Source organism: Alosa sapidissima, chromosome 5 (genome assembly GCF_018492685.1).
Source record: "Alosa sapidissima isolate fAloSap1 chromosome 5, fAloSap1.pri, whole genome shotgun sequence".
NCBI lineage: Eukaryota > Metazoa > Chordata > Actinopteri > Clupeiformes > Clupeidae > Alosa > Alosa sapidissima.
Genome location: NC_055961.1, coordinates 20044198 through 20071958, shown reverse-complemented (window position 1 = coordinate 20071958; position 27761 = coordinate 20044198). Strand labels below are relative to the sequence as shown.

At 41.1% G+C, this 27761-nt stretch overlaps 3 protein-coding genes across 5 annotated transcripts; 2 read left to right on the top strand and 1 right to left on the bottom strand.

Moving 5' to 3' along the window:
• Nucleotides 1-769: 769 nt before the first annotated feature.
• On the bottom strand, nt 770-5187 carry nccrp1 (P1, F-box associated domain containing). The gene is made up of 6 exons (XM_042091561.1): nt 4972-5187; nt 4414-4503; nt 4022-4118; nt 3105-3200; nt 1678-1816; nt 770-1037 (listed from the first exon to the last, which is right to left on the bottom strand). Exons 1-6 carry the CDS (start codon nt 5162-5164, stop codon nt 894-896), a joined length of 759 nt encoding a protein of 252 aa, XP_041947495.1. The 5' UTR covers nt 5165-5187; the 3' UTR covers nt 770-893.
• Nucleotides 5188-7013: 1826 nt separating this feature from the next.
• LOC121708725 lies at nt 7014-11703 on the top strand. 3 transcript variants are annotated; one of them, XM_042091558.1, is made up of 7 exons: nt 7014-7111; nt 7193-7344; nt 7474-7888; nt 8809-8898; nt 9117-9272; nt 10983-11071; nt 11525-11703. In XM_042091558.1, the coding sequence occupies exons 2-7, from the start codon at nt 7297-7299 to the stop codon at nt 11636-11638; spliced, it is 912 nt and encodes a 303-aa protein (XP_041947492.1). In that variant the 5' UTR covers nt 7014-7111; nt 7193-7296; the 3' UTR covers nt 11639-11703. The 3 variants fall into 3 exon arrangements, with proteins under 3 accessions (XP_041947492.1, XP_041947494.1, XP_041947493.1); XM_042091559.1 differs by lacking the exon at nt 7014-7111 and having other exon boundaries at nt 7131-7344; nt 9117-9227; XM_042091560.1 differs by lacking the exons at nt 7014-7111; nt 10983-11071; nt 11525-11703 and adding an exon at nt 10597-10866 and having other exon boundaries at nt 7126-7344; nt 9117-9248.
• Nucleotides 11704-21960: 10257 nt separating this feature from the next.
• On the top strand, nt 21961-27487 carry ckma (creatine kinase, muscle a). Its single transcript, XM_042091557.1, has 8 exons — nt 21961-22112; nt 23232-23436; nt 23821-23975; nt 24926-25058; nt 25180-25351; nt 25728-25851; nt 26230-26419; nt 26938-27487. The coding sequence occupies exons 2-8, from the start codon at nt 23244-23246 to the stop codon at nt 27114-27116; spliced, it is 1146 nt and encodes a 381-aa protein (XP_041947491.1). The 5' UTR covers nt 21961-22112; nt 23232-23243; the 3' UTR covers nt 27117-27487.
• The last annotated feature ends 274 nt before the right edge of the window (nt 27488-27761 follow it).

Here is a 27761-nt window from a genome sequence, read left to right as displayed (position 1 = left end):
GTCTTCTTTTGTACTCTGAATAAACTTAAATTTTCAGATTGTCTCTGTGTACAAGCATTTTATACTCACACTAGTGTTGGGAGGTCACAGAATTGACAACTGCACCACGAAATTGCAAATGTATTCAGGGTTTCCACGGGTCATGAAATTTCTAGAATATCATGGAATTTGGGAAAGTCTATTCCAGACATAGAAAGTCAGGGAATTTTATCATTTTTGGGGAAAATTATGTTGTAGTAGTACAAGAAATACATTAACACAATATTTCCACGCAGAATTGGTGTATATCTGGTTATTAGCTTTATTACTTGCATGAGTAGACCAACTTTAGTCAATGCCCATTTATTCATGAAAAGTAAAAGATTATTGAATGCTACACAGCTGCTCTGAAATCATTGGTCGGTATATGTACCATTCATTATATAGTAAGTCATGCAAATTCAGGTTTTTGGTTAAAAAAGTCAGGGAATTTTACAACTGTCTTAGAGTGGGAAGCCTGGGTATCATAAAACAGTGTGCTTCTCTATTATTCACATTAGTTAACGCCTCTTTGGTGGCTAAACATTTTGCTAAATATAATAATATTTATTGAGATAATTTCACCATTTTTATTGTGCCTTTGCACTGTCATCATTGGCAGTCCTAAAATCTTGCATCAACATGTATATGCATTATTATTAAAAAACTATATAAATGTAAATATGAACAATATTATCTGTACTGTAGTGTACCATACTAATTGCAGTGATTCATGAATAACACAAAAACATATATCAAACATCTTTTATTTTGTAGAGTTATATTTGTGTGGAGTGTTTTTTTTCTTCATATCTGTTGCTGGGTTAACACTGGATAAGGCACGTTTTGAATCTGTATGCCACCGTCTTTCCATATTAACTTGACTTGGAAGGCTTTACAATGACAGAGCTTCCAGTGACGAGGGTGGAGTGAAACTCAACCATGAAGCTGTTCTTCAGCCTGTGCAGGAAGTGCACGTATCTGACCCCAGGGCCGTAGCCTGAGAAGACGTGGGAAACCTGCAAAAAGTAGACAAACACACACGAGTGTGACATTTCAATTTCCATCCTGGGCTCGTTCAATCTGGCCCCCTAATCATCTCCCAGTGTAACTGGTTCATTCATTCGCCAAGCTGGAGTGTGGTGAGCGTTCTGGTGCATAATGGCTGCCGTGCATCACTGAGGGGGCTGCTACACACTGGAGGTTATTGAGGTTCCCCCTTCACTGTAAAGTGCTATATAAATGCAAGTGTTACAACACTCAAACGTGACTATGTAATAGTGATACTCTTTGTTGTCATAAAAATGTGTCTGTGCTGTGCTAAACATTCTCAGAATCACATTTTTCTCCTAGTGCTAGTATGTGTGAGTGTGATCCTCCGTATAGTTTGCGTGACCCCTAAAGGTGATGATACATGGATCAACTGTTTTCAGCAATGTTGCTAGGCAACCACATAACCAGTTTCATTTATTCTGATTAGATAATCATGACGATTTGCCTACTGATGACTAAAGTATTCCAGAAAATAAATTGTTGCCCAATACCAATGGGAACATGCCAGAACCACCACAATGAAGAACATTTCCCAGTAACACTGGGCAAAAAGTTGACCCATGTGTCATCAGCTTAATGCCCTTACATGTTCCCCATGCATCTCACCTGTTTCCAGTTGTGGGAGTAATTCTCCAGGTCCTCCCGGGGGTTGCTGGTGAACTCCTTGATGACCGTCTGTCCATCGCTTCCGAGCAGCCTCACCTGAAGCTGGTAGATGGACTCATGGATCTGACTCTCCTCATACCTGTAAAAAGGTAGTCGACACACCGAAGTTAAACTTAAGGGGCCCTAATTTATTTGGCGGGCAGTGTGAAGTCTGTCAGCAAGATAGTCACACATGAACTACAGCTATCATATGGCATATGGGAGCATTGGGTTGACTCATCAATGTTTGCGCTTCAGTGTCTTGTCCATGGTGTTAAAGTACAGTAGCAAATTGATTTTATTACTTTAGGTTTAGATAGACTTACGACTTTGCACTTAACCCATCAAATGAATTAGGGACCAAGGACTTGTTGATTACTGCAGTGTCTGATCAACCATCTACTGCTTGAGTTCATCATTATATAAAACAATACTTTGTTTGTTATATCTTTTCACCATCTAGAGATGTATGACAATTTCTGTTAGTAACTGTTTTGCCAACATGACATTTCTCCAGTAAATATTTCTATCATATTACTTTACAACACTTGGGTAAGATGTACAGTTGCATCAGATGTCCTGAAACATGAGTGTCTTAACTATTGGTTATGTCTTGTAATTCTTGTGCAAACTTGTGTTCAGTGGTTTGCGTGGTAGACTGATGATTTGTAATATTAAGTCCACAAAGTTCTCTTTTCCCCTTTTACAGGCATTGCCACACTGTGCCAGCTGTATGAAACCTGTCCTATCACACTTCCGCTATGACTTTTCTTCAGCGAAATAACATTCGCACCAAAGTGGTGATGTGAATTAAACTCGTAATTTGCATGAATTACCGTAATTTCCTGACTATTAACTGAGGTTTATACATTGATTTTGCTAAATGTCTTCAGCTATGATGTTAATACACAGGGGCAGGCTATACATGGGAATGCATTTCTTTTCATCAGTCTTCATGAATAAAGCACGATCTGAAAGCACGATCGGGAACTGCAGTTTATACATGGGTGCAGTTACTGTAATTAATGATGTTGTTTTTTGTTCTTTGCATACAACACTGCCCTGAGGTTTATACACAATGCAGCTAATACATGAAACATTCCTGTACTTATTCATTGAGCACTTACTAGAGACAAAACAACGCTTCTCCTCTCTCTCCCCTTTCTACATCACATACATCAGTGATAATGAATGACATCTTGGATCCCAATTTTGACAGTTGTCAAGGTTTGCTGAGAAATGCAGACGGGAGATATGTCCCTGTAATTCTGACTGTTCAACGAACCTGGCAGAAGCCTGAAGTGACTGATATCCACACCAATTAAAAAGTGAACATTAAAATTAACTTGTACAAAATAAGGTGCCATTGTAGAGTAACACTCACTCACCAGTCATCAATTGCAATAGCTGGTTGGAAGTCATCAAGCAGTTCTGGCCATAATCCCTCAGCTAGGAGATCCACACGCTGCTCCATAGTGAGCCAGCTAAGGAACAAAGACAGGAGATTGTATTATTTACCATAAAAAATATTATAATTATCAATAGCATTCAGTCTATGGTGTGACATATTGCTTTAATCCACCATTTTAAGATTTGAAATGAGAAGATCCTCACCCTTCTTATCAAGGGTAATCCTCCTGAATAATATGTGATTTTTACATTTAAATTATCAATATTATGAAAGCCTTTTTAAGACTTACTAAGAATTTTTCATTAAGAGTAGCCTAAATAGAGAACAGACACATATGAACACTTAAACATCTGATATACCATGCAAAATATTATTATGAATAACATACAGTCAATGTTGTGACATATTGCTTGAATCTACCATTAAGATTGACTTAACCATCTCATTATTAACATGTTATAAAAGCTGCTGTGTTTTGATGACATATTGAGTGTGATGTTAGTTGGCACACTTACACTATTGTCACTTGAAAAGATGTAACCTGACACTGCAATATTATTGAAAATAGTAGAGGTAGATGTTATGTGAACTTGATACCAACATATATCAACAGATGGCATCTTCCAATGGTTGTGCTGATCAGTGATGGAAAGCATATCACGAAAGACAGAAAAAAAACAAAATAACAAAATCCCGTTTTCTATTAAGAGGCTCTTCTTTCTATTAAGAGCCTCTTGTCCAGACGGACCTGCAGAGCTAATCACAAATTTCAAAAGTTTCGTATGGGTATTCCCAGCCAATTTTACGTATGGGTTGAAACGGTGTTGTGATTGTGTGTGTGTGTGTGTGTGTGTGTGTGTATGAGAGTGAGAGTTTATGGGTCTATATACCTACCTGAACTGGGGAAGATAGCAAACTACAGCGCCTGGAGGTATGTTCGCATCTTCAGAGAACATCTCCCCTCTACTTTTGGTCCATCCCGAATAATCACCTGAGACACACAAACATCACATGTAGAAAGCTTTCCCTCCCCTATAATGTGTCCCTTGGAAAAATGGGCTTTCATTGTAATTCATCAAGTCTGCGTGGATAGGCCTAGCCAAGGCCTACTGTAAATGTACATTTATTTAAATTGGCTATAGGCTAGGCCACAACAAGCAGACCAGTTGAGATGTTTACATTTTTCATTTATAACAACCTTTGTAAATCCATGACGGTCATTTTTTTCATAAAGGAGACTGTTTTAAGCGGACTTACACTTCAAGGTCCACCACTACATAGCCTACCTTTGGGTTCAGCGGGTGGAGGTGCGTTGCTGTAGTCTGGCGGGACCTCTGACAGTTCAGGCTCCGGCGGTGGTTCATGGTGAGTCACGCCTACAGGTTCACACAAACGAACATCACGTTACCAAATCAACTGTCAAAACAAATAGAGATCTTGCGAAACGTTCAAGCCTGTAACTGTAGTGAGACAAATTAAATGACAAATTTGACCTAATTACAAAAGAAATGCGACATGCAAATTGCATTTGAAATTAAACTTTGGGGTTAGCGTTTTTGACAGATAGGCTACAGTCATGGTCACACACGCTTGGCACAGTCACAGGCGTGAATCAGCCAATTGGAATCTGTGTTGTCTTCCACCTTCCCGGAAGCGTATGCGTAAACATTAAAACTTCGTTCTAAATTATTGAAAGAAATGGACACAACGGTTGCTAGTTAAAAAGGAGTTAGACAACACAAGTAGCCCCCAAGTATGCCAGATACAAGCTTAACCGACAACAACAACAGCCTTCAGTGAGTTAGTCACCAAATAGTGGTAGATGAAGTCGAACATTAGCCTACCATGAGGAGCAGGATTCTTCAGTAAATTTCGTCCTAGGGGTTTCTTTTCATAGACCAACTTCCAGTCAACACTATCAGGCATCGAAATTCCGTTGGACTTCAGATGATACTCATTTTCGCATTTCTCCTTCCAGTCCGCCATTGTGCCTCCGACTGTAATGCCTGTAAGTGAGATCAGGAAGGGTATCATCATGCTTTTACAATCCCTGCCCCACCCCGAAAGTGATTAGTGTGGGCGACCGATCATCATAAAAGTGTGAATGAAATAATGTAGCCAAGGCTGCATGAAAGACCTTTGCGTAATGACTAGGTTAGTTAGAATAAGTTTAGATAATGACATGTAGGCTATTTGCTATTTTTTAACAGAAAAGAAAAATAATAGGCTACATACTTTCCATTCAGTAAAAGGCCTAGCCTATTTAATAGTAAAACCTATTTTGTTGCAGGCCATCATATGTAATATAGGCTAATGCCAACATTCAGTTGACATGAAATAGAGAAGCCAAGCAAGCAATGCATCAACATAGTATGTTTTGTGCTACTTCTGGCTATAACAACGTTTCAGGCTACATATCCTAAAAAAAAAAAAAAAAAACAGAAGTGAATCTAGAGGCAAAGCTTTTAAGCTGGCTGACTTGCATTGTGGTAATAAGCTATAGGCCTAGGAGGACATTTTATTTAGGCCAACATATAGCATACAATGTGCTAAGAAGTATTTCAATCAAAAGCTACCTATTCATTATTTGCATGCAGTTTAATTACATAGGCAAATATGTTTGATATGAGGGTCTCAAGGGGAGCATTTACAGAGATTGGCTTTACTCAACCTGGAGCCTACTATATACCTTTGGAATATTAGCCTACTTTTCCCATTTATTGTGAGATAAAAGCCCTTTTCACAATGTAGAATGTATTGCTACGTTCATTATCAATAGCATTCAGTCTATGGTGTGACATATTGCTTAAATCCACCCTTTTAAGATTTGAAATGAGCAGATCCTCACCTTTCTTATCAAGGGTAATCCTCCTGAATAATATGTGATTTTTACATTTAAATGATTAATATTATGAAAGCCTTTTTAAGACTTATTAAGATTTTTTCATTAAGAGTAGCCTAAATAGAGAACAGACACATATGAACACTTAAACATCTTATATATATATCAACAGATGGCACCTTCCAATGGTTGTGCTGATCAGTGATGGAAAGCATATCATGAAAGACAGAAAAAAAACAAAATAACAAAATCCAGTTTTCTATTAAGAGGCTGTCTAGGTTTGGAAACATTCAGTTCAGTGAACAGCTAATCTAGTATGGACTATTGATAAAATCCCTTTTCACAATGTAGAATGTATTGCTACACAAGCAAAAGATAAGGTTGTCACATGCACAATGTGTTAAAGGCAGACTTAGAGCAGAAACAGGCCAAAGTCCCTCTCTAGTCATACCTGGAGACCATGAACATACATAGGCTACATATGGGGCGTGTGGATGGATGTGTGCTTTCATGTAATGTAAACATAGCAACCGCTAGGCCTCTAGAGAGTAAGATAACAGCATGACTGGTCAGGTTGTAAAGATTTACTGGTTACATAAAGACCATACATAAAAGGCAAGTTTCTATGATTTGGTCCAGAATTGACAATAAATACCCAACAGCTCAACTACGGCACTCTGGTGATATTTTCACATTCAGCCAAAAGGTTTACCTCAGTATCAGTTTACCTTGTACTGAAGCTAGAAACTAGAGAGATTTGTACAACTGCTCAAGTGGCCTAGTCTATTGAATCTGTTCTCTTTGCCCAGATATACCATAATCCTCATCAGACCGCTTGAGTTTGTAATCCAATGATTATTCCTATGTAACAAATCTGCTAGGTGTGAGTCTCCTGTGTCTTGGTTATGAATAAAATAAGATATTTTCAGAAGTGATGTCTATGAAAGCAAGATCTCTGGTTCCATTGGGCTAAACTTTGAGTGGGTTGATAAAGTATCTTTGTCTAAACTGCATCACTGAGCTGAATAGTTGTTTAGAATACTGATGAATTATTAGGGTCATTGTTGAGTCATAATATGCTGGGGAGAACAAAGGCTTGGAATGTACAGAGACACAAGATTCATCATTCTGATGGCAGCCAGGTAAAGGAACTGTCTTACTTTCACAGCATTCTGTTCATTTAAAAAAACATGTATTAATGCAACTTGTCATGTTCTGTACAGCTCACGTTTCCAAGGTGTGCACGTGTGGGGCAAAACTGGTCTTAAGTACTGGACTATGAGAATGTGCCGCTTTCCCACTGTCCCAGCAAGGCATCAATAGTTTCATGATGGAGAAATCGAATCGGGAGACCCCACAGTGTTATTGTTTTAAGGTGAGGGTTTTGTTTAGTATATTATTACACTGAGATATTATAAAGTCTATATCGATATTTTTCGGCCATATTTCAAATGTGTCCAAAGCGGTCAAAGTTTGTATTTTAATAATTGCTTCTACTCTTCAGTGTCCTGCTCATCAAACAAAGTCACCAGATGAGAGACTTAGGAAGAGCAGCCAGCCAATGCACCTGAACACAAGAACCACATGCCCTATGCACAGCAATGATAACAGAACCGCGCAGGCAGTCAGTGAGAACAGTGAGCCGGAATATCTGTTGGAAGAGATCCATAGACCTGCAGAAAGTGTGCCGGTCAAATGGTGTGAGAACAGACTGGCTGATAGGATGAAGGAGTGTGAGCGTTGTCCCAGGCCATGTGCAGGGATGTACCGTATGACGCTGGGAGGGATCAATCAGATCCAGCGCCGCCGGAAGGGGCGCCCATCCTCCCCTAGTTCCTCATCATGTAATGCTGAAGGCCAGACAACATCTATAGCAGTCAGGACTGGAAGACCTCACACTCCTTTTCAATTTAATGATGGTACGAGACCTCTCTCTCTCTAATGAAGCCTATGCATATAGCACAGATATACTGTATTGAGGTTTCTGTTATGGAAAGTATTCCGAAGTATTCCGAGGTCTTTATGTGGTCGGATAGAGAGTCCAGAATGAATTTCATCAAGCCAGTACCTTTCCGGAAATGTTGCTGCTGCAGCTGGCATCTTTAGGGAAAGTCCGTAGGAGTCGATTGCATCACGTCGTTGCACGACATCACGTCACGTGACATTTCAAAATTCCAACCTGTTAGTAAGCTAGGGTTTGCTGTTGCATACAACTTCATTTCAATTTCAAAAGAAATACTGGACTATGTTTTTTTTTTTTTTTTTTTTAAACGGCAACAAAATTGTGAATTTCCAGAGCGTGTTACTCCACACTCGGCAATCGACTCCTACGGACTTTCCCCTAATACTTTGTACGGGATACTTCGGTTTGGCTTTAGGGACCCTCTAACCCACTACCACGTAAGTGTAATGTTGTTTGGAACTGTAGAAGAGGTATAAAAATAGCGTTTTGTAGCGGCGAAATGACATGCCCCGGTCACTTCCAGGCTAACGAGTTTTGACTAAAAATGGTAAAATCGAACTTTCTCAAAACACATCCGAATGACATGATTTTGATGTCGACTCAACGTATGTACTCCCAATCATCCGTAAATTGATCTAAAGTGCATTTTACTCCGGATAATTGGATAATTCCTTTAAGGCTCACAATGCCTTATAAATGTAGTATTTAAAATGTGTCATTCTATGTTGTAAGTCGCTTTGGATAAAAATCAGTGCTAAGTAAACATAACCTGAACCAAAACTGTAACCACAATTTGATTATGTGGGAAGTTGCCGCTATGACATTTAAGCTTTAGCTATAGTTCCAAATGTTTAATTTTCTTGTGTGTGTTGGTAGATTACCAGGTCAGCAAGCAAGAGAATGAATCTTACAGATCACCACAGAAGAGACAACACAAGCAAACCCAGACAGACTCAACAATGACAAGTAATAAGACACACGTCACACCCACCCAGGGTGGAGCCAACAGCAGATAATGCACAGAAGAGCTGTATACACACACACACACACACACACACACACACACACACACACACACACACCAGAGTACACTGTAAACTGAGGAAAACGGAGTAAACAGGGTCAAATACACACACAGCCTGTTTTCACACGCAGACTGGTAACACACATACTTACTCACACAGGTGTGTCAGGGAGAGGCTCGAGTCGTGCTGACAGACCAGCATTCACAGGCCTCGACGTGGCGTGTCAGACCAACATCCGTTCATTGATGTCCCCAAGAGACGATAGCGCAGGTGAGCAGCTGAAGTTACAGAGAGATGCTTCACTGAGCACTGGAGGTGTTTAAAATGATCTACCTTTTTCCCCCTGAAATTATGTTTTGACACATATCTGAGGTACATATCTGCCTGTTGAGGTGTCCACGACCATGGCATATCGCATTGCACTTTTCTGCTAATTTACACTTCTGGTTTTAAGTGATATCGTTGTCTTTGTACTTGTACTCTGCACAATGACAATAAAGTTGAATCTAATCTAATCTAATATACTACTTGTAAAAACTGCAGAACATGTTGTAAAGCTTTTTAATTAAAATGCAGCTTAAATTAAATGTGTATTGAACTACAATAGTAACAACATGCAATTGAAGTATGATAATTGAAAAATGTTTTCCTGTCTTCAGTGTATGTTGATGATTTGTTTTATGCATTTCTGGACATTTAAGAGGGCCTGGACAGTTGCATCATCAATATCAACCCACAAGTATTTTCATAATAGTCAACAAAAAGTCATTACTGCACATTTAATGACGTTTCCTTTCTGAAGAAAAAAAATGTGGAAACCCCAAACAAACGTGGCGTGTTCCTTTTACGTGTTTTTGAGCGATTGAGCTCAGGATCAGGGATCTGGCCTCTGTAAGCAGGTCTGAAAATGAGAGGGCTCAAGAAGTAATTGAGGGCTTTAAGAACAGAACTCAGCCCTTAAGTGTAAAGTCCTATGGCTCAAGTGATAAGCGAAGGTGCTAACACCAGTTAAGTGATGTATCTGAATGCCAGGGTCATGTGTACTGATAGAATTAGTATTTTAACAAAACAATAAATGTGGGTGCTGTATATACACTGCTCAAAATAAATAAGGGAACACTTTTTCATAGGTGTATCAAGGTTATCAAACTTTTTCATGTTTCGTATTTGGGTAGGGTCAGTGTCACTACTGGTAGCATAAGCCAGTACCTGGAGCCTACGAAGAGAGCTGGGCAGTGTGGTAGAAGATCCTTTACCCTGCTTTAAGAGAGCTGGGCAGTGTGGTAGAAGATCCTTTACCCAGCAGCAGGACCAGTATCTGCTCCTTGTGCAAGGAGGAACAGTAGGAGCCCTGCCAGAGCCCTACAAAATGACCTCCTGCAGGCCGCTGGTGTGAATGTCTCTGACCACACTGTCAGAAACAGACTTCATGAGGGTGGCCTGAGGGCTCGATGACCTCTAGAGGGACCTCTGCTCACTGCCCAGCACTGTGGAGCTCAACTGCCATTTGCCATAGAATACAAAATTGGCAGGTCCGCCATTGGCGCCCTGTGCTTTTCACAGATGAGAGCAGGTTCACCCTGAGCACATGTGACAGACGTGAAAGGGTCTGGAGATGTCGTGGAGAACATTATGCTGCCTGTCAAGGAGCTCAATGATGGCTGTGTCCACATCTGGGAGCAGACCCCCCAGGACACCATCCGCCGTCTCATTGTCAAGCATGTGGGGTCCATACGAACTACTGAGTACCATTTTGAGTTGCTGCAATGAAATTTAGGCAAAATAGACTAGCTTGTCGCATCATTTTTTCACTTTTTTCATTGGTTTTCGTGGGGGTCTTTGAATTCGGCCCTCTGTAGGTTGAACATTTTCATTACCAAAAAAATAATGTGCCATCCTTTACCCAGTACATATTACCCAGTCCATATCAGTATAGATTGATCAGTATACATTGAGATCTGGTGTTTTTTCAAAGTGTTCCTTTATTTTAGCAGTGTAGTAATATTGTTCTGTGGTTTGATATAGAATACCCAGGGAGAGACAGAAAGGGGAAAACTTGTGAGGCAACAAACTGCACAGACACATCTAACCACCTCAGAGAGATGAAAAACAAGGTGAACTACTGTGTATATGATTGTCACCTTGTGGCATGAATGAGTGAGAGAATGAATGAATGGATGGATGGATGGATGAACTAATGAATGAATGAACTTGTAACTAGGGCATAGGCCTATAGGGCATCAGTGTAAATGGCCCCGTAGCACTTCACATGTTGAAGGGGACTGATCCTCAGCACCAACACCAGTATGTGCAATCAAGCTGGATTATGTGACACCTAGTGGCTGACTTTAAGCCTACAGTACAATCACAAATATGTGATTAGAATGTTGCTAACTGAATGTTCCATTTGATGATGTAATAATGACCTCAAGCAATTGGGGAATCTAGATTTGTAGCCTTGCATAAAAAAAAAAGCAAGTGAAAAGTGGCATCTTCCTCTTTCTCTCTGTCCTTTCCCCACACCCCTCACATCTGTGCACCATCTTATAATGTTCCTTTCCTTACAGAATTCCTGTCATCGTGACGGGAGCTGTGTGCGCCAATTTGCAGTGTTCACTTTAATGGTCGGAGTCATAGGCTACTTAGCCATTAACCACCAGAAATATCTGAATCGACAGTAGACCACACCTTTACCATTTAAACACATATGTGAGCCAACTGTTTGCCAATAAATGAATTAAGACAACAGTATGGAAAGTGCTGATTTCATGGAGGACCAGACAGGAAAAATCCAGGAGATGGCTGATTTCATGGAGGACCAGACAGGAAAAACCCAGGAGATGCAGGAGATGTCTCCATCTAGTGGGGAATGTTTGCCAGCAAATCAGAATCATTCGAGTGACACCTGACATAGATAGATAGATAGATAGATAGATAGATAGATAGATAGATACTTTATTGATTCCCAAGGGGAAATTCAAGGTCTCAGTAGCATACAGACATCACACACAACATGCACTTACAGCAGAACGAGTAAATATAAGTATATACATATAACAAAACTCCACTGTACAATAGAGACAGTAGAAGATAAGAAAACGAAATACTAAATATACTATATAAATGTAATGAAAATAATCCAGTGTGCTTAAGGATGATCAAGCATGAGGTGCTTGCAGTGACAGGGCCTGGGCCTGGGAAAGTGAGTGTCATGGTGAAGGTGTAAAAAGTAGTCCAACAGTGCAAGAATAAGGTCTAGAGACCAGCATAAATAAATATGGACAAATAAGAGAGTAATGTATAATGTAGACAAGGTAATATAAAAACTATATCAGTGCAAGAATAGGTTGAGGTAATAGGGTTACAGCCATTCAGTATTGTAGCAGAAGCCATTGGTCATGTGTGCTAATATAGCATAAAAAACAGTGTAACAGTAAAACAGTAGTAAAACATTAGGCTGTGGACAGTAGTAAAACAGTAGTAACAGTTGCACATTGACATTGCAATATGCATCAGGAGGTGTGGGTGTAGTAACAAACTGAGAGAGACAGAGGGAGAGAGAGAGAGAGAGGAAGTTGAAAGTGAGAGGCCCCTGCAGTGTTCGGTCCTGAGGGCACAGAACATTCTCTTCAGACAGAATTACCTCAGAGCACTCTTACCACTGATACTGGCTAATTTTGGGACAAATGCAGCCTCGGCCTTCTGAAAGAATGCATAAAATATCTGTGTCAAAGAGCTAAGATTGTTATGGTCACTTGGGGGTTTGTCTTGCATTGAAGAATACATTTGTAAACTTAAGTGTCTGTGTAAAAATATATACACAAAAAAAGAAGTACACAAAAAAAGGTCAAAAAGGAGTTCAGTTTTTACCTGCAATCTCTGACAGACGCACATGCACATATGATGTTAGAATGTCACTTGCTACTGAATGTTCCATTTGATGATGTAGAAATGAACTCCAGTGACCATAATGACTAGCAGTTAAACTGTGAAACCTCTTGCAATTTCTAAATATATAAATTGTAACAAATATAGATTTATATAGCATTTTTTAGAACAATCTCCAGTGAGCGGATACTACAGGCATAGGAAAACCACCTTGCTAAACTGGTGCTTCAATGACGCATGTGTGTATATATATATAAATGGATATAGTAAAGTATGTAGTGTATACACCATCATGATACCTCATGGATGAAGAATGGTTGGGGTGAATAATGTGCAGTCTGTATATACATATGTAAGTGTAAATATAAATATACTGTGAGTGTGTGTGCCTAAGGAGGGGTTAATTACAGTTACCAGCGACAGGTTTCAAGTAGCTGGAACATTCAGTGAAGCCTTACATAACGATAGAGTACAGTGCCCCTACACCACATACTCAGCCAGGCCACGTCTACCACAAAACTGAACTTTTTTTTAATAATAACAACATGTTTCATTTATAGGGAAAATATAATAATAAAATGTTATAGAATGGTGGTTATTGGATTCTGGATGTCACGGTTTTCTCAAAAGTGCACTTTGACCTTTTAATTTTCAGCTGATAATCTATCAATGGTGTCACCATGAGACAGATGCCCGCAGAATCTTCACACAACATTAACTGGAGCTAACCAGTGTCCTTTCTCTGTCTCTGTGTATTAGCAAAACCGGTCCATTGGCCAGTACCACAACAACCATGTTTCTAGCATGTATTAATAAACCAGTAAGGCTACTACCGATAAAGTTGTGAATCAATGTGTATGAGCTTGTGATTGTGTGTGTGTGTGTGTGTGTGAGAGAGAGAGAGAGAGTTTGTGTGCATCTGTGCGAGCAAACACATGTGTATGTACTGAATGCAAGCACATGCGTATGTCTATGTGTGTGTGTGTGTGTGTGTGTGTGTGTGTGTGTGTGTGTCTTTGTCAGTGCACCTGTGTGCCTATGCATGTAGTGCATGTGTGCATGTGTTTGTGAGAGGGAGAGGTACAGTAGTTGAGCCCAACGCATGCCCACATAATATCTCATATCTCAAGGCCTCTCCACCAATGTCAGATGATGCCCAAGGGACAGCTGGCACCAGAAGCTCATAAATGGATGCTCGGCTTTGTCACGTTTGCCAACCGTCGGTCTGGCGCAGCAGCAGCACTGAAATTCTGTCAGTTTATGGCCGATACTCCTGGGCTGCACCCATAAGCAAAGTCTCCCCTGGCACTCGACCTCTGTGATTTACTGGGCCAACACATTGGCCCATTAAAATTACCTGTAAAAATAGTGGATTGGAGCCACAAACCGTCTGTGGTTTCTTGTGATTTGTAGTAAATAAATGTGAAAGATTTCATCTCCAAACTGAAGATTATGGAAGGAAAATATACATTAAGAGGCTGGTTTTGTGATGATTAGCTGCCAGAGGCTGCTTATTGAAAACAAATGTGAAAGGGAGAGAGCATGACTTACAGCAGGGAGTGTCTACTGATATCTAATGTTGCCCCACTATCTATCAAGTTGAGGGAGAGCCTTCTGAAGACTGTCTACTGTACATACAGCGTCTACATTTCTGTCTCAACTCTTTTGTTGATGAACAGCTATAATAGTCTACTTCTTCTCCTTATTTGTTATAGCACTTTGGGTAAAGACTATGATAAAAATAAAATCACTTAATTAGGCTCATGTACAGTTTATGTTTAAAAGGCCTATTGCATATTAATCAAGTTAGTAGAATTGTGAGTCATGAGGCTACATTTGACATGCTATAGGGTTAATTGGCATTTTATACTTGAAAGCGTGAATAAATATGGATTTTTACAGTTATGTAGATCAGGTAGAAGTGGGTGGCTTTATAACTTGGCTTCATTAACATATGAACTGTTTGTTTGTCTTTTATACGAAGTGCAAAAAAACTATATAGGCGATGTTCATAATGAAATACACAATACTTGATTTGTCTGCTGAGATTATAATGCTCTCTGGTATACAGATGCAAGTTTGGTTCCATTAGATTGTCTGGTTGAGCGCACACATTAAAAAGGTCCACAAATAGGGCGGGAAAAGACCCAACCCATCCACCAAGCTGGCTACGCCCCTGATTATTCAAACGAGGAAGAGGAGGAGAGACTTGGACGTTTCGTCAGGGATGCCAACTTCCACCACAGCCTTTGTAACCTTATATTTGATAAAAATCTTAGACATGTTAATAAAAGTAAACACTGATGTACACAGCACAGTGTTTCAGTGTTTGATTATTGATCATATTACAAATGCAGACTGGTCCAGGGATGAGTTCTGAACATTTTTAAACTGTGACCTTGAAGATGGACTGTCTTAATTAATTGGTGAATGTGCTTACGCCGATGTTGATGGTGTAATCATGTTAGTGCATCTGCTCAGGTGAAAAGAGATTATAAATCATCACGACCCCAGCTATTTCAGGTTAAAGATTCTGTGGATACACTAACTGTACAGTATAGGTGGAGAGTTTAGTTTAGTTTAGTTTTGAAGCGTGATTTTATGGCCTACAAATTCTGGACATAGAGTCTGTGCAGAGAGTGTGAATGTTCTAAAGTCCATCTCAGTAGGTGGACTATCCACCTCTGCTGTAAATCTAGTGCTAGGGTACTGAAAGCTGACTCGGCGAAATCCAATCGGCCCCTAGCATAAGGAGGGGAGAGGCGACAGCTATAAATGCCCCTGCAAACCACACCAAATGCACGTGGCACACAAAATGTCTCCCACAAATGAAAACACATTTCGGACAGTAACTCGGACACGTTTCTGTCCAAAATAACTTGAAATCACAAAGACAAAATAACAATAATCTTTCGTGTTTAGGTTGATAGTAGTATGATACTCTGTGACACATTGAATATTGTTCATTTGCCCTCTGAAACATTCACGCAGAGCTGTAAGCACAGGGGAATCCTGTGAGAGGAATTTCTCTCTCAGTAGCCCACACACTCACATACATAGGCTACGCTAAACACCCTCCTATACGGAGATTCATCAGGGACCAGGGTAAGGTTTCATGCGATTGTAAGAGCCAAGTGTATTTTGGGGGGACGAGCGCTCACAAACATGTCCTAGGTTACACTGATTTTAGAACAGCTAAGGGGTGTTGTTAGGCACAACGTGTAAGCAACACAGAGACACAGCTATTCTCTTTTGTATCAAGCTGTTTGATCAAGTTTGTATCAAGTGGTAGCACAGTAATATAGAACGAAATGCGGTCAAGGTGTGTGTTTGTGCTGGATTTTACAATCATAATCAAGGACTGGAACTATCCATTTTAAAACACATCATTATATTTGTGATGAGACTTTTTTTAAAGGGGCTATATGTAGAATTCTGTAGGATGCCAGTTGTATTGAACACACCATTATGTTTGTGATGGGACTCTTCAATTGACTTGCATTGTGTTCAATACAGTGCCACACGAGATGCAAAGTGGTATTGCAAGAGAGAGATGACTTGGTGCTGGCTGGTTTCCCCGCTAACTTTATAGAGGAAATTTGGGCAACACAGATTGAAGTGACCCAATTCAGATATTTTGTTCGGATGAGGCACAGATTGGACATGGATTAAGAATGTGTAAACAAGAATTACTGTAGATATTCTCAGATTAGTTTTAAGCTTCATTCATATTTGAAAATAAATATGACTCAGATATGTGCAATGTCATTGAAATGGTCATATTTGATAGTCCTTCACATTTCAACCTGCAAGACTTTGAAAATGCCAATGTCTTAAAAAATTTAGACCCCCAAAAATTTGTAAAAATAGGACACGATGAAAAATACCAAAGTTTACCTTTAAGCGTCCACAACACACATCTGAGGATCTTGGGTACACCTGTTAGGCTGTCGATAAAGAATCAAAACAATTGCTACATCTGAACAAAACAATTGCTCCCCTCTGGCCCCAGAAAGACTCCCGGGGGAGCTATAATTTATCCTGTGGGCATCCACATCACATCACCACGACAACGTGATAGAAATTCTTGCACAAGGTGTTGGGAAGAAGCCTATAATGTTACTTTGATGTGCACAACTGGAAGAACAGTAAAAGTGAAATGAAAATATAAATAAGAACCTTCTACTTTCTTTTTCAACTTCTGAAGATGTTTGAGTGAGTAAATGAAAGTAAGCACCCAGCCATTGAAATATCCTATTAATGAACTACAAGTTACATGCATGCATGATGTTTCAAGTGTTCAGCGAATACATAAAAGTATCAGATATGGCCATGGGTCACTTTTAAAAGTAAAAGTAAAAGTAAACAAGTAAAAATCAGAACTGGACATCAATCCCACTGTATAAACATGACCTTAGATCTTCTGTGGGATGTGAAAGGCTTTCACATGGATTTCTTGAAATGTGTCCTTAAGACTTGTTCAGCGCTGACTTCCTGTCTCCATAGTTCACAAGTGTATGGACTAGAGTCTTAACTAGATGACACCATGCCTTTCACATCACTGGAGCGTTCTCCTCTATCTTCTTACCAACATGTCTCCCATCTTCTATTCTGTTCTGTTCGCATTTTCACAGCTCTAGCAAAGGAATGATTACTCCCTTATAGTATAATTTTAGACTGTAGACATGCTAATCATGCTTTCGAGCTATATTTAATTGTACAGCATGAACATCCATCACTTTGAGATGTACGTAACAAGGAACTATCTATATCATTCACATAAACATAAACAGTGCACAGCTAGAAAAGACTAGCCTGGGTTTTCCCATGCTGCCTTGCGTGCGATTTTATTTACGTTGCTAGGCACCCTGGATTCCATGGACTTCGTTTTCACCTCAACGAAGGAACCAATCACAGAACGGACGGGGGATAGCAACACGATGACGACACACCAAAGCGGTTATACGTACAGACGCATTTGATAGACATTCGTAGTGCCCAATAAACGGCTCTGGGCATTCGTAAACCACATTTCAAATACGAGAAAATGAACGTGTAGTTCCCAGGCCCCATCTCAATGAGATGAGGTCTGATGTTAGCCAGGCTAAGAAAAGACATAAATATTGATTAAGTTCTGGCTGCACTAATACCATACTAATACTAATCAACTTTATACTAATACCATACTAATCTATTCCGTGTCTGTGGACATGGTGGAACAGAGGTAACGTCTGCTAAATATTAGTTAACTTTGTCACATAGTCAAGATGTGGAGCAAGACTTGCCCCATACACTGCCATTGGATTGCATTTTTTATGTTGATGGTTTTAGAATTCTAAGACAGTATTATTGGACCAATTTTGTTCATTTTTTTCTGTAGTGAAAATTTAGACCCCCATAAAATCGTAAAAATAGGACACGATGAAAAATACCAAAGTTCACCTTTAAGCATCTACAACATACATCTGAGGATCTAAGGTACACCTGTTAGGCTGCCGACAAAGAATCAAAACAATTGCTACATCTGAAACCATACTTAAGAGCTGCCAACCCCTCTGGCCCCAGAAAGACTCCCAGGGGAGCTATAATTTATCCTGTGGGCATCCACATCACATCACCACGACAACGTGACAGAAATTCTCGCGCAAGGTGTTGGGAAGAAGGGAGCCTAGAGACAAGATCCTCCAAAGTGTCTACGGGAGAATCTGGCAGTTTTCCAACACCTCATAGAACTATGGGCAGATCACAGTTTTATATTATAGTACCAAAGCAGTTGGCTTTTGTAGACCTTGACAGTGCAAAACCGTACTGACCACAAGCAGCAATATAAGCCACCAGAACTTATGATAGCCCTCACTGAGAGTATTCAGTATGTCTAAACTCAATCCTGTCCATTGATAAAGAGGGGGTTTCTCATTGACGTTATTGAGGGGGAGTCCTGGTTGCATAACTGTCCTTCACATGGGCTGGGCTGGGCTGGGCTGGCCTGTGCTGGGCAAGCGTCCCGGGAGAATAAGCTCCATTTACTGATTCCTCCTCTCTCAGCTCCTCCGGGGTGGGGTGGCAGCTGCCCAAGGAGCGCAATCCAGATCCCAATCTGGCTCAGGTCCTTCCTCAGCCTAGCACCTTACCCGCCGCCGGCTGTCCCCGACCCTGGTCCCCCCCCCCCCCCCCACACACACACACACTCCACCCTCGTCCGCCTGTTCTCCCCCCGCCCTGGTGTTTGTCACCTGACCCCCACCTGCCAGTTTCAACCCCACCCACCCCTTTCCCCAACTCACTCTGATCTAAGATTATATAACACAGGCTGGAAGACACAAGCGAGAAGACATCTCTTATGTTACATCTCCCATTGTCTTCTCACTCTCGTTTTATTTATTTCACTTGTCTTAACACGTAACAAACATCTATAGCATTTAATTTTTTTTTTTTTTTGATATAACATATGGTTTGTGTAAAACCTTTTGTTGGGTCAGTGCATTGCATGGTCAGAAAGCTGCAGTCAGATTGTAATACTGAGTGGGAGTTATGTATGTGGGAGATATCTGCAAGGGCCAAGGGCTACTTGGCTAGGAAAGCTCATGGCATAGAGTGGTCAACCAGTGGAGACGCGGAGTGTGCGAGTGAGAGAGAGAGAGAGCCCGAGACGGAGACTAATTTGGTCTCTGCCCTCCCCCATTAAAGTGGGACTGGCAGCAGACAGCTGTGTAAGTGTGTAAGAGGACACGCGGGTGTTCGTTCAGGGCAAGGACATACTGACAGTGACACTATGGACACCCGCAGGCCTGTACCCAACTGTCCACTCCACACCAACACAGACTTACCTGCGACTTAACAGAGACCTATTTATACAAGCGCTCTTTCTTTCTAAAAGTCCATGACAATTTCACATCCTTGAATATGCATCATAATAGCCGCTTAATGTTTGATCATGAGTTTTTGCTATTGTAAGTCGTCAAATTAAATCAAGGATGCAATAAACAGAATGGCTATGAGAGATTCGGTTTAAGACGTATGGAAGGAAAGGATATGTTTGTGTGTGTGTGTGTGTGTGTGTGTGTGTGTGTGTGTACACCAAAGAAGGGGAAGAGGTGGCTGATAGTTGGTAGAAGCTGACAGGTGTCAGGGTTGGGGGAGGGGTGGCTGGTAGACATTACTGCCAGCTGACGGGGTCTTTCCTTAGGCTTTTAGGAGGGCAAGTTGGCCCCCAGCAGAACATGGGTCTTGAAGCACCAACACGCTGCGTGTTCATGATATGTGAAAAGCAACATTCTTTGACCTCCAAAGTAGTTGAAAGGCCAAAACCTCTGAAATATTTATTTTCCATTGCATTTTCCATAGCTTTGTCGATAAATGTGGTTGCAGTGGAATATAAGCATTTACAGGTTCTCACCACTTTCTCCCAAGATGCATTGCAAAACAGTCGTGAGCAGTGAATAAGCAATTAATGTACTACATATGTTCTAGTATGTAGTGAAAAAATAAATTATACAAGGGATGCAGTATGCAGTAATGTTTTGTGTAATGTGTTGTTACTCATGGGCCTTCTCTAATTGTTTAACACTCTGTGAAGCGCCATGAGACATGTGCAATGTTTTGGCGCTCTATGATGTGATATTAAATTGAAATTGAAAAATTGTTAAATACAGATGTCAAATTAGCTACTGACATCTACTCATGATATTTATTTACGCTGAATGTAAAAATAAGTGTCAGCTCTACATTTAAGAACAATATTGTTGTTTAATTTGCTGTGTTAATAACAATATTGTTGTTTCATTTGCTGTGTTTGTGTTGTAAGTATGTTTAGGCAGAGGGAGGTCTTGCCTCGTGTTAGGAGGGCTATTTAAATGGAATCATGGGGTACCCCTCCATCCCTTCAAACTTGTAATGTGAGTCATTCGATTCAAGGTCATGCGAAACATATGTCCAATGACAAACCAGAGATCTGTAGTTCACAGACTCTCACGTCAACTCCCATCGGAACAAAGATGATGAGGATATGGACATTGATGAGGCATGTCCAGCTTCCGAAACACTTAGTTTACCCACGTGACAGCTGACTAAGGAGTGTGGGTCTGAATGGGTCAAGCCCTGGTTCAGCCCAGATCAGGACCTGATCACAGAGTTGCCAGAAGCACCTGTGAAATGATACTGCATGTTCAGAATCAGAACCAAAATCACCAGGTTTATTTGGCCAAGGAATCTGGTTCCTGAATCTTCATTAGATATTACAAAGACAATGTAAAATGCAGACAACATTCTAATGCATTCTAGGGTGAAGTGCATCTGTGAATCTGTTATTCAGAGGCCTGTCAGTGGTTTTATAATGAGATATAACAGCACAGCTGAAATATGTACTCAACATGTATATACTACTCATTCCCAAAAACGAGCAAAAGTTTTTTGTCACCCTAGGCCACAGTAAATAGCACTTAAAGAGTGCCGTTGATGTACTGCACGAATGAAGAGACCACTGCACATTTTTCTCATGTCATCCTATGGTTGCAAATGTGCAGTGGTATGTATTCAAATTTGCAGTGGTCTCTTAATTTTTAATATGACCGTCAATTCATTCGAATGTCACTCAGCAACAGTATGATGACATCAGAAAAATGTGCAGTGGTCTCTTATTTTTTTCCAGGGCTGTATGCAACATGTAGCACAGCTTGTTCAAAACTCTACTCTGGTCACTGAATGAGTTTTTGATAGGCCTGATTGAGTTATAGTCATGAGTGAGAAAGTGAGAGAAAGAGAGAGAGAGGGTGAAAGAGAGGGGGAGTGAGAGGGGGAGATAGTGTGTGTGTGTGTGTGTGTGTGTGTGTGTGTGTGTGTGTGTGGACCGAGAACGATTTTTTCCAACGCCTGGGACCTGACGTGTGCCCTGGCGCTATCCATGGCATGCCTGGCGAAAGCAGCGTTCAGCTTTTTTAGAGCCTGTTACTCAAGCCCCCCACCCTGCTCCAGTGCTATGTATGGAGACTGGACACGTGATGCTGGTCAGGGGGTGGTGGTGGTGGGGGGGTGCAGGGGCTGGGAGCAGCTGCTAACACCCTCCTTTTGTAAAACTAAACTGGGCATCAGAGACTGCAAGTGGCCAATCCCACGCAAGCAGGCACTAAAATGGATCCACCAATGACAGAAGGAGTGTCTCGTATATAAGCTGAAAGCTGAGGAGTAGCAAGCCGGGTGACCCCTATTTTGGCTTTGGTGAAACAGAATCTGATCCCAAGGACTGTTACCGTTTTGTTGTCTCGTGTAAAGGTAAAAAAAAAGTGTATACACCTCTGTCTGTGTTTTTGCAACACCAGTAATTGCAGGATTTAGAGAAAACAGGGGAAATAGCCATCAGGAATTTCAGGGAAATGTTAAAAAATTACTAAGACAATGACATTTTACAGCTATCAAGCAGTTGAGTTATTCAGTTGGTGGTCTTTATCTCCAGTGTCTGTGTCTGTGGAGTATGTGTAGATTTACCATTGATCTACAGCTGATAGGAATAAGCTCTCGTAGTCTAATGTTGGTGAACAAAGTTGTTTGTGTGCAAAAATTGTAACTTCTGCAGAAGGCATTGAGAGAACAGTTTGTTTGGAGTATAAGCCCAGAATGAGATAACAGTAAAGATTTTGATTGGATACTTTTTTCAGGTAACAGGTGTAAGAATCAGAGTTCTAGAAACAGAGCTTATGTTCTGCTTATGAGCCGTCAAAGTGGTGAAAACTTTTTGGAATGGAATATGAGCATGGACATGTGACAATCCAACAGCATGCACAGTGATTTTGCAAATGTTATCAAAATTTCAAAACAAAATTTAGCTACACCAACTTAAGCTACACCATGGAAATTGAAATTAAATGTTATGAAGGCTGTTTGTAAAGTGATCTTTAGAATTTTTGGTTACATAATTCAATATGTACTTTGTGCTATATACTATATAGGCTTATATATGCACTATGTAATTTCTTGGGGTGCCATTTTGTCTTTGGAGGCAGTCTGACGGCAGCGTCCAACATGACGTGACCGCTTACCAAAGCATGCGTCAAAACTGTGATGCAAAGACAAAGCTATCATGTATTATCAGCATGTGAACTGTGGGGTCTGAGCAGGCTGTTAGCCTATGGAATGACTATATTGTCAGTTGTTCACCTGTCTTAAGTAGCCTTTCATGAGAGACTGAGTGACACTAAACCATATCTCAAAAGCTCTCCATTGTTGCAGATTTTTACTGAGTAATTTGAGTGAGAATCACAATCTGATCCCCAAGAGCCAAGTTGAGATGTTTGGGGGTTATTTTTAGCTCAGGCCTGCTCACCAGTGATATACCATCTCTTCTGACCGTGAACCCCCCCCCCTTCTTTCTTTCCCCACACCTCTTCCCTGCAGTAAAGCGCAACCATGCCTTTCGGTAACACACACAACAACTTTAAGTTGAACTTCAAGCCGGAGGAGGAATTCCCCGAGCTTTCGAAGCACAACAACCACATGGCCAAGGTGCTGACCAAGGACATGTATGCCAAGCTCAGGGACAGGCAGACCCCCACTGGTTTCACCCTGGACGATGTCATCCAGACTGGTGTGGACAACCCCGGTAAGAGCCCAATTACGACAATAAAAACAACAACCACAACAGAGGTCCCCTGTGGCAGCACAGACCCAAGCACATACTTTCCTCTGTGCAAGAGAGCACTCTTCATACGCACCTTACCTTAACTCACAGTTTAATCCTGCCAATGTATGCAATTTAATTTCCCCTTGTGCTACAAAAATGATATATATATATATATTATTGTTTTTTGTTATTATTATTATTAATAATAATTTGTTATTATTACTCTTGTTATTATTGATAGTAGTAGTAGTAGTAGTAGTAGTAGTAGTAGTAAAAGTACTTAGTACAGTATTAGTGATACATACACTAGAAGCATAATTTATTTATTTATTTGTTTGTTTATTTACCATTTCTTGTTGTTAGGTCACCCCTTCATCATGACCGTTGGCTGCGTTGCTGGTGATGAGGAGTCCTATGAGGTGTTCAAGGAGCTGTTGGACCCAATCATCTCTGACCGTCATAGTGGATACAAACCCACTGACAAGCACAAGACCGACCTGAACTTCGAGAACCTGAAGGTGAGACATTTTGGAGGATCATTTTTAATTTGCTTTGCTAAGCTAGTAAAGGTTCCAGGACTCTTCTTGGGTACAGCAGGTTTAAAGATACACTATGCAAAATGTTTACCTTAATATAACCTTTACGAAGCCAATTTGATGGTAAACAAACTTGTAATAGGTGAATCGTTCACCTAGCATAGCTAAATGAGCTATGCATAGACGTAGTAGAGAGCCACTACCGAGAAAACCAGCCACGCAACTTCAAGAACGGCGGCCAGACAAATCTCGCAAGAATTGTGAAACATTACCTTTTCAGTGGATATAGCTCTTTGTTGTTAATCCTTCACCTCCGCAACTTGGTATCATGGTTTTGCGTAAATATACACGCCACTTCAAAAATAGCCAACTGGCGTGTTATCTGCACGCATTTTGAAATATCTGCGTGTATGTCAACGCCGCGTAAACATACATGTCACTTATCGTCTCACTTCCGCGTGTATGTCAACGCCAAGTATATGGCGCCCTCTAGGGTTAGAGTTAGGCCGTTGATAAACACACCAAAATGCTATTATGCGTTAGATAACATGCTAGTGGCCATTGGCGTGTCATACATAAGCAGTTCATGATATCAGTCTGACCTCCACAACAAAAGCATTTTTATTGTGTACAGGGGGTATAAGTCACAAGAAGTTTACAACAGCAGAGTAAAATATTAATATATCGCGACTCTAGAGGGAGCTCTACAGTCGCCAAAAATACCTAAACCTGCATAGTATACCTTTAATTATGCACATTACATCTTTATAATTCCCCCTTTTGCGCTCAAATCTTATGCCATATTATACAATTATGGTCACTATAATCACTGAAATAGAAATATTTCCAGGTTAATGCAAGTTGCAGGAACCTCTCCAGTGGTGAAGTTAATCGTGTTTTTTTTGTTTTGTTGTTGTTGTTGTTAAACACAGGGTGGTGATGACCTGGACCCCAACTACGTCTTCTCCAGCCGCGTCCGTACCGGCCGTAGCATCAAGGGATACGCCCTGCCCCCCCACAACAGCCGTGGCGAGCGCAGAGCCGTTGAGAGGCTGTCCGTCGAGGGTGAGTGAAATGGCTACACTGAACAGCCACCACTGTGACTGACCGTATGTGTGGTTGCACAGAAGTCGTACCTCACTGAGAGAAAGAGCATCCTTGTATGACAGTCTCATTTCTCCTGTAGCCCTGAACAGCCTGGATGGAGAGTTCAAAGGCAAATACTACCCCCTGAAGTCCATGACCGATGCCGAGCAGGAGCAGCTGATTGCTGATCACTTCTTGTTTGACAAGCCCGTGTCCCCCCTGCTGACCTGCGCTGGTATGGCCCGTGACTGGCCCGACGCTAGAGGCATCTGGTAAGCAGGCACCAGAAAAAACACTGAGGGAGAATGTGGGTGGGTTCGAAAACTTGTTTAATGGGTGTTAATCACCTTGGGTATATATTGTGTAGTCAAGTCCAGATAACCAATCAGTGGGTCTTGCACAGATCAAGCTCAGGTCTGGTATACTGTTTTGGTAATCCACATTTTTAGATATACACAGTATTTTTGAACAGATGGGATGATTTAGGTTTCACACACAGCATCAAACATAAATAGTCACCAACTGTGGAATATTTGTGGGTCAGAACTCGTATCACATCAGGGCCAGTTCCATTCCATAGTCTGGTGAGATCTGAGATCCTCCAACCTTGTGCTAATCTTCTCACTTGCTCTTCTTCGCCCCCTTCAGGCACAACGACAACAAGACCTTCCTGGTCTGGGTGAATGAGGAGGATCATCTGCGTGTCATCTCTATGCAGAAGGGTGGCAACATGAAGGAGGTGTTCAAGCGCTTCTGCACCGGCCTGCAGAAGGTGGGTGGGGACCTCCTGTCTGCCAGTAGGCTCTTATGGTGCAATGCCACCACTGTTTGGAATTGGAATCATAGAGGAACTCCAATGGAATAGCATAGAACAGCACTCACATGTTACTCATTACATTACATTACATTACATTACATTACATTACATTTGGCTGACGCTTTTTTAACCAAAGCGACTAACAACATGGTAAACAGTAAGTTTTAGAACAATTCTCACAATTTTACTCAGTTACATAGTACTCATGTGAACTCACAGAACCGTATGCATCTGACAAACGCTCTGTTCAAATGTGTAGACACCGATTCATGAAGCATTAAGCTTTATATACAGCGTAGCGGTGCATGACTTTCCCTCCCTCTGCCGTTGCAGATTGAGGCGATCTTCAAGAAGCACGGCACAAGCTTCATGTGGAACGAGCATCTCGGCTACGTGCTGACTTGCCCCTCCAACCTGGGAACTGGCCTGCGCGGTGGCGTGCACGTCAAGCTGGAGAAGCTGAGCCAGCACCCCAAGTTTGAAGAGATCCTCAAGAGGCTGCGTCTGCAGAAGCGTGGCACAGGTAGGAAACACACACACACACACACACACACATGTAGACACACACAGACACACACACACACACATGCAGACACACACACAAGACAGGTGTTTGCTTAAGGAGTTTAACACACCAATTTAAGATTCATTTCACTATAGTTACGCCCCTGAAAGTCACAAGTCAATGAAGCCTTTCCTGACCCACTCTCAACTGAGACTGAGGCTGGTGTCAACCAGGCTACTTTCACACACTTGAAAGACACACTTTTGCCTAGTGCAGGCTGCCTGTCTGTCCACACCACTGTCCTTACTTGAATACCTCCCAGAAATGTTTGAGTCATAAAGGCAATTTTATGAGGAAAAACCATCAAAACATAATGATATTAATAATAGTAATAACAATAATAATACATTTATTATTATCTGGACCCAAACTGTCTTATGTGTGACATTGTGACCTCTGTTGGTTTTTTAAATGCTCTGTAGAGAAAGACTTTCACTCACATACCCCCACCACCCGCTTTTGTCTTGGGCCTCTAGGTGGTGTGGACACTGCCTCCGTCGGTGGTGTGTTTGACATCTCCAACGCTGACCGTCTGGGCTCCTCCGAGGTGGCGCAGGTCCAGTGTGTGGTGGATGGCGTCAAGCTCATGGTGGAGATGGAGAAGAAACTGGAGAAGGGAGAGGCCATCGATAGCATGATCCCTGCCCAGAAGTAAACAGGGACCCATGTGTGCATTTTTTGCTTGTTTTCTACAATCAATCGTGCAATCCAGAGGCCAGACCGCAGAGGAAACCGCGGCTCTGAAAAACGACAGACTCTTGACTCTGCTCCGTCCTTTCCTTCCTTCCTCCACCTGAAAAAAACCTTTTTCACTCGTGTTTCTTTTCCTTTCTTTTCTCAACATCATTTTTTCCTCCTCCTCCTCCTCCACATTTGTTTTCTTTTAGTTGGTAACATCCTGGGATCAGATGCCACAGATACAGGCTTGCCTGATGTGGTGATTTCACCTTAAATTTTGATTAAATTTGGTTGTAAAGTATTCAATCAAACTGTCATACAATAAATGAACCCCATGAAGAAAAATCACACACTCATAATGCTCTCTCCATTTCTTACTGTAATTGTCAGCAGAGCCACCAGCACACAAGGGACAAGTAGACTCGAAAGTGATTTAAAACTCAGAATGTGAGAAATATTTCCCCTATATTACAACAATACATATTCCATATTTGATCCCACTTTATAAAAACGATGACACATCATTTTCAGACATTCATAAGGTAAAACCACCAGTTAAGGCTCGGGATGTCAAATGACAGCATAGTTTCCTTTAACTTATACTCTATAAAAAAAAGACCAA

Bases quoted from the DNA above. Each gene is read 5' to 3' on its own strand.
- nccrp1 (XM_042091561.1), bottom strand. From the start codon at position 5,164: ATGATGATACCCTTCCTGATCTCACTTACAGGCATTACAGTCGGAGGC. The intron at 4,504-4,971 runs GTAGGCTAATGT...GTGAACCTGTAG, and splicing joins GAAGAATCCTGCTCCTCATG to GCGTGACTCACCATGAACCA. The intron at 1,038-1,677 runs GTGAGATGCATG...TACTTTTTGCAG, and splicing joins ACTCCCACAACTGGAAACAG to GTTTCCCACGTCTTCTCAGG.
- LOC121708725 (XM_042091558.1), top strand. From the start codon at position 7,297: ATGATGGAGAAATCGAATCGGGAGACCCCACAGTGTTATTGTTTTAAG. The intron at 7,345-7,473 runs GTGAGGGTTTTG...TCTACTCTTCAG, and splicing joins CACAGTGTTATTGTTTTAAG to TGTCCTGCTCATCAAACAAA. The intron at 7,889-8,808 runs GTACGAGACCTC...GTGTGTTGGTAG, and splicing joins TCCTTTTCAATTTAATGATG to ATTACCAGGTCAGCAAGCAA.
- ckma (XM_042091557.1), top strand. From the start codon at position 23,244: ATGCCTTTCGGTAACACACACAACAACTTTAAGTTGAACTTCAAGCCG. The intron at 23,437-23,820 runs GTAAGAGCCCAA...TCTTGTTGTTAG, and splicing joins GACTGGTGTGGACAACCCCG to GTCACCCCTTCATCATGACC. The intron at 25,352-25,727 runs GTAAGCAGGCAC...CGCCCCCTTCAG, and splicing joins CCCGACGCTAGAGGCATCTG to GCACAACGACAACAAGACCT.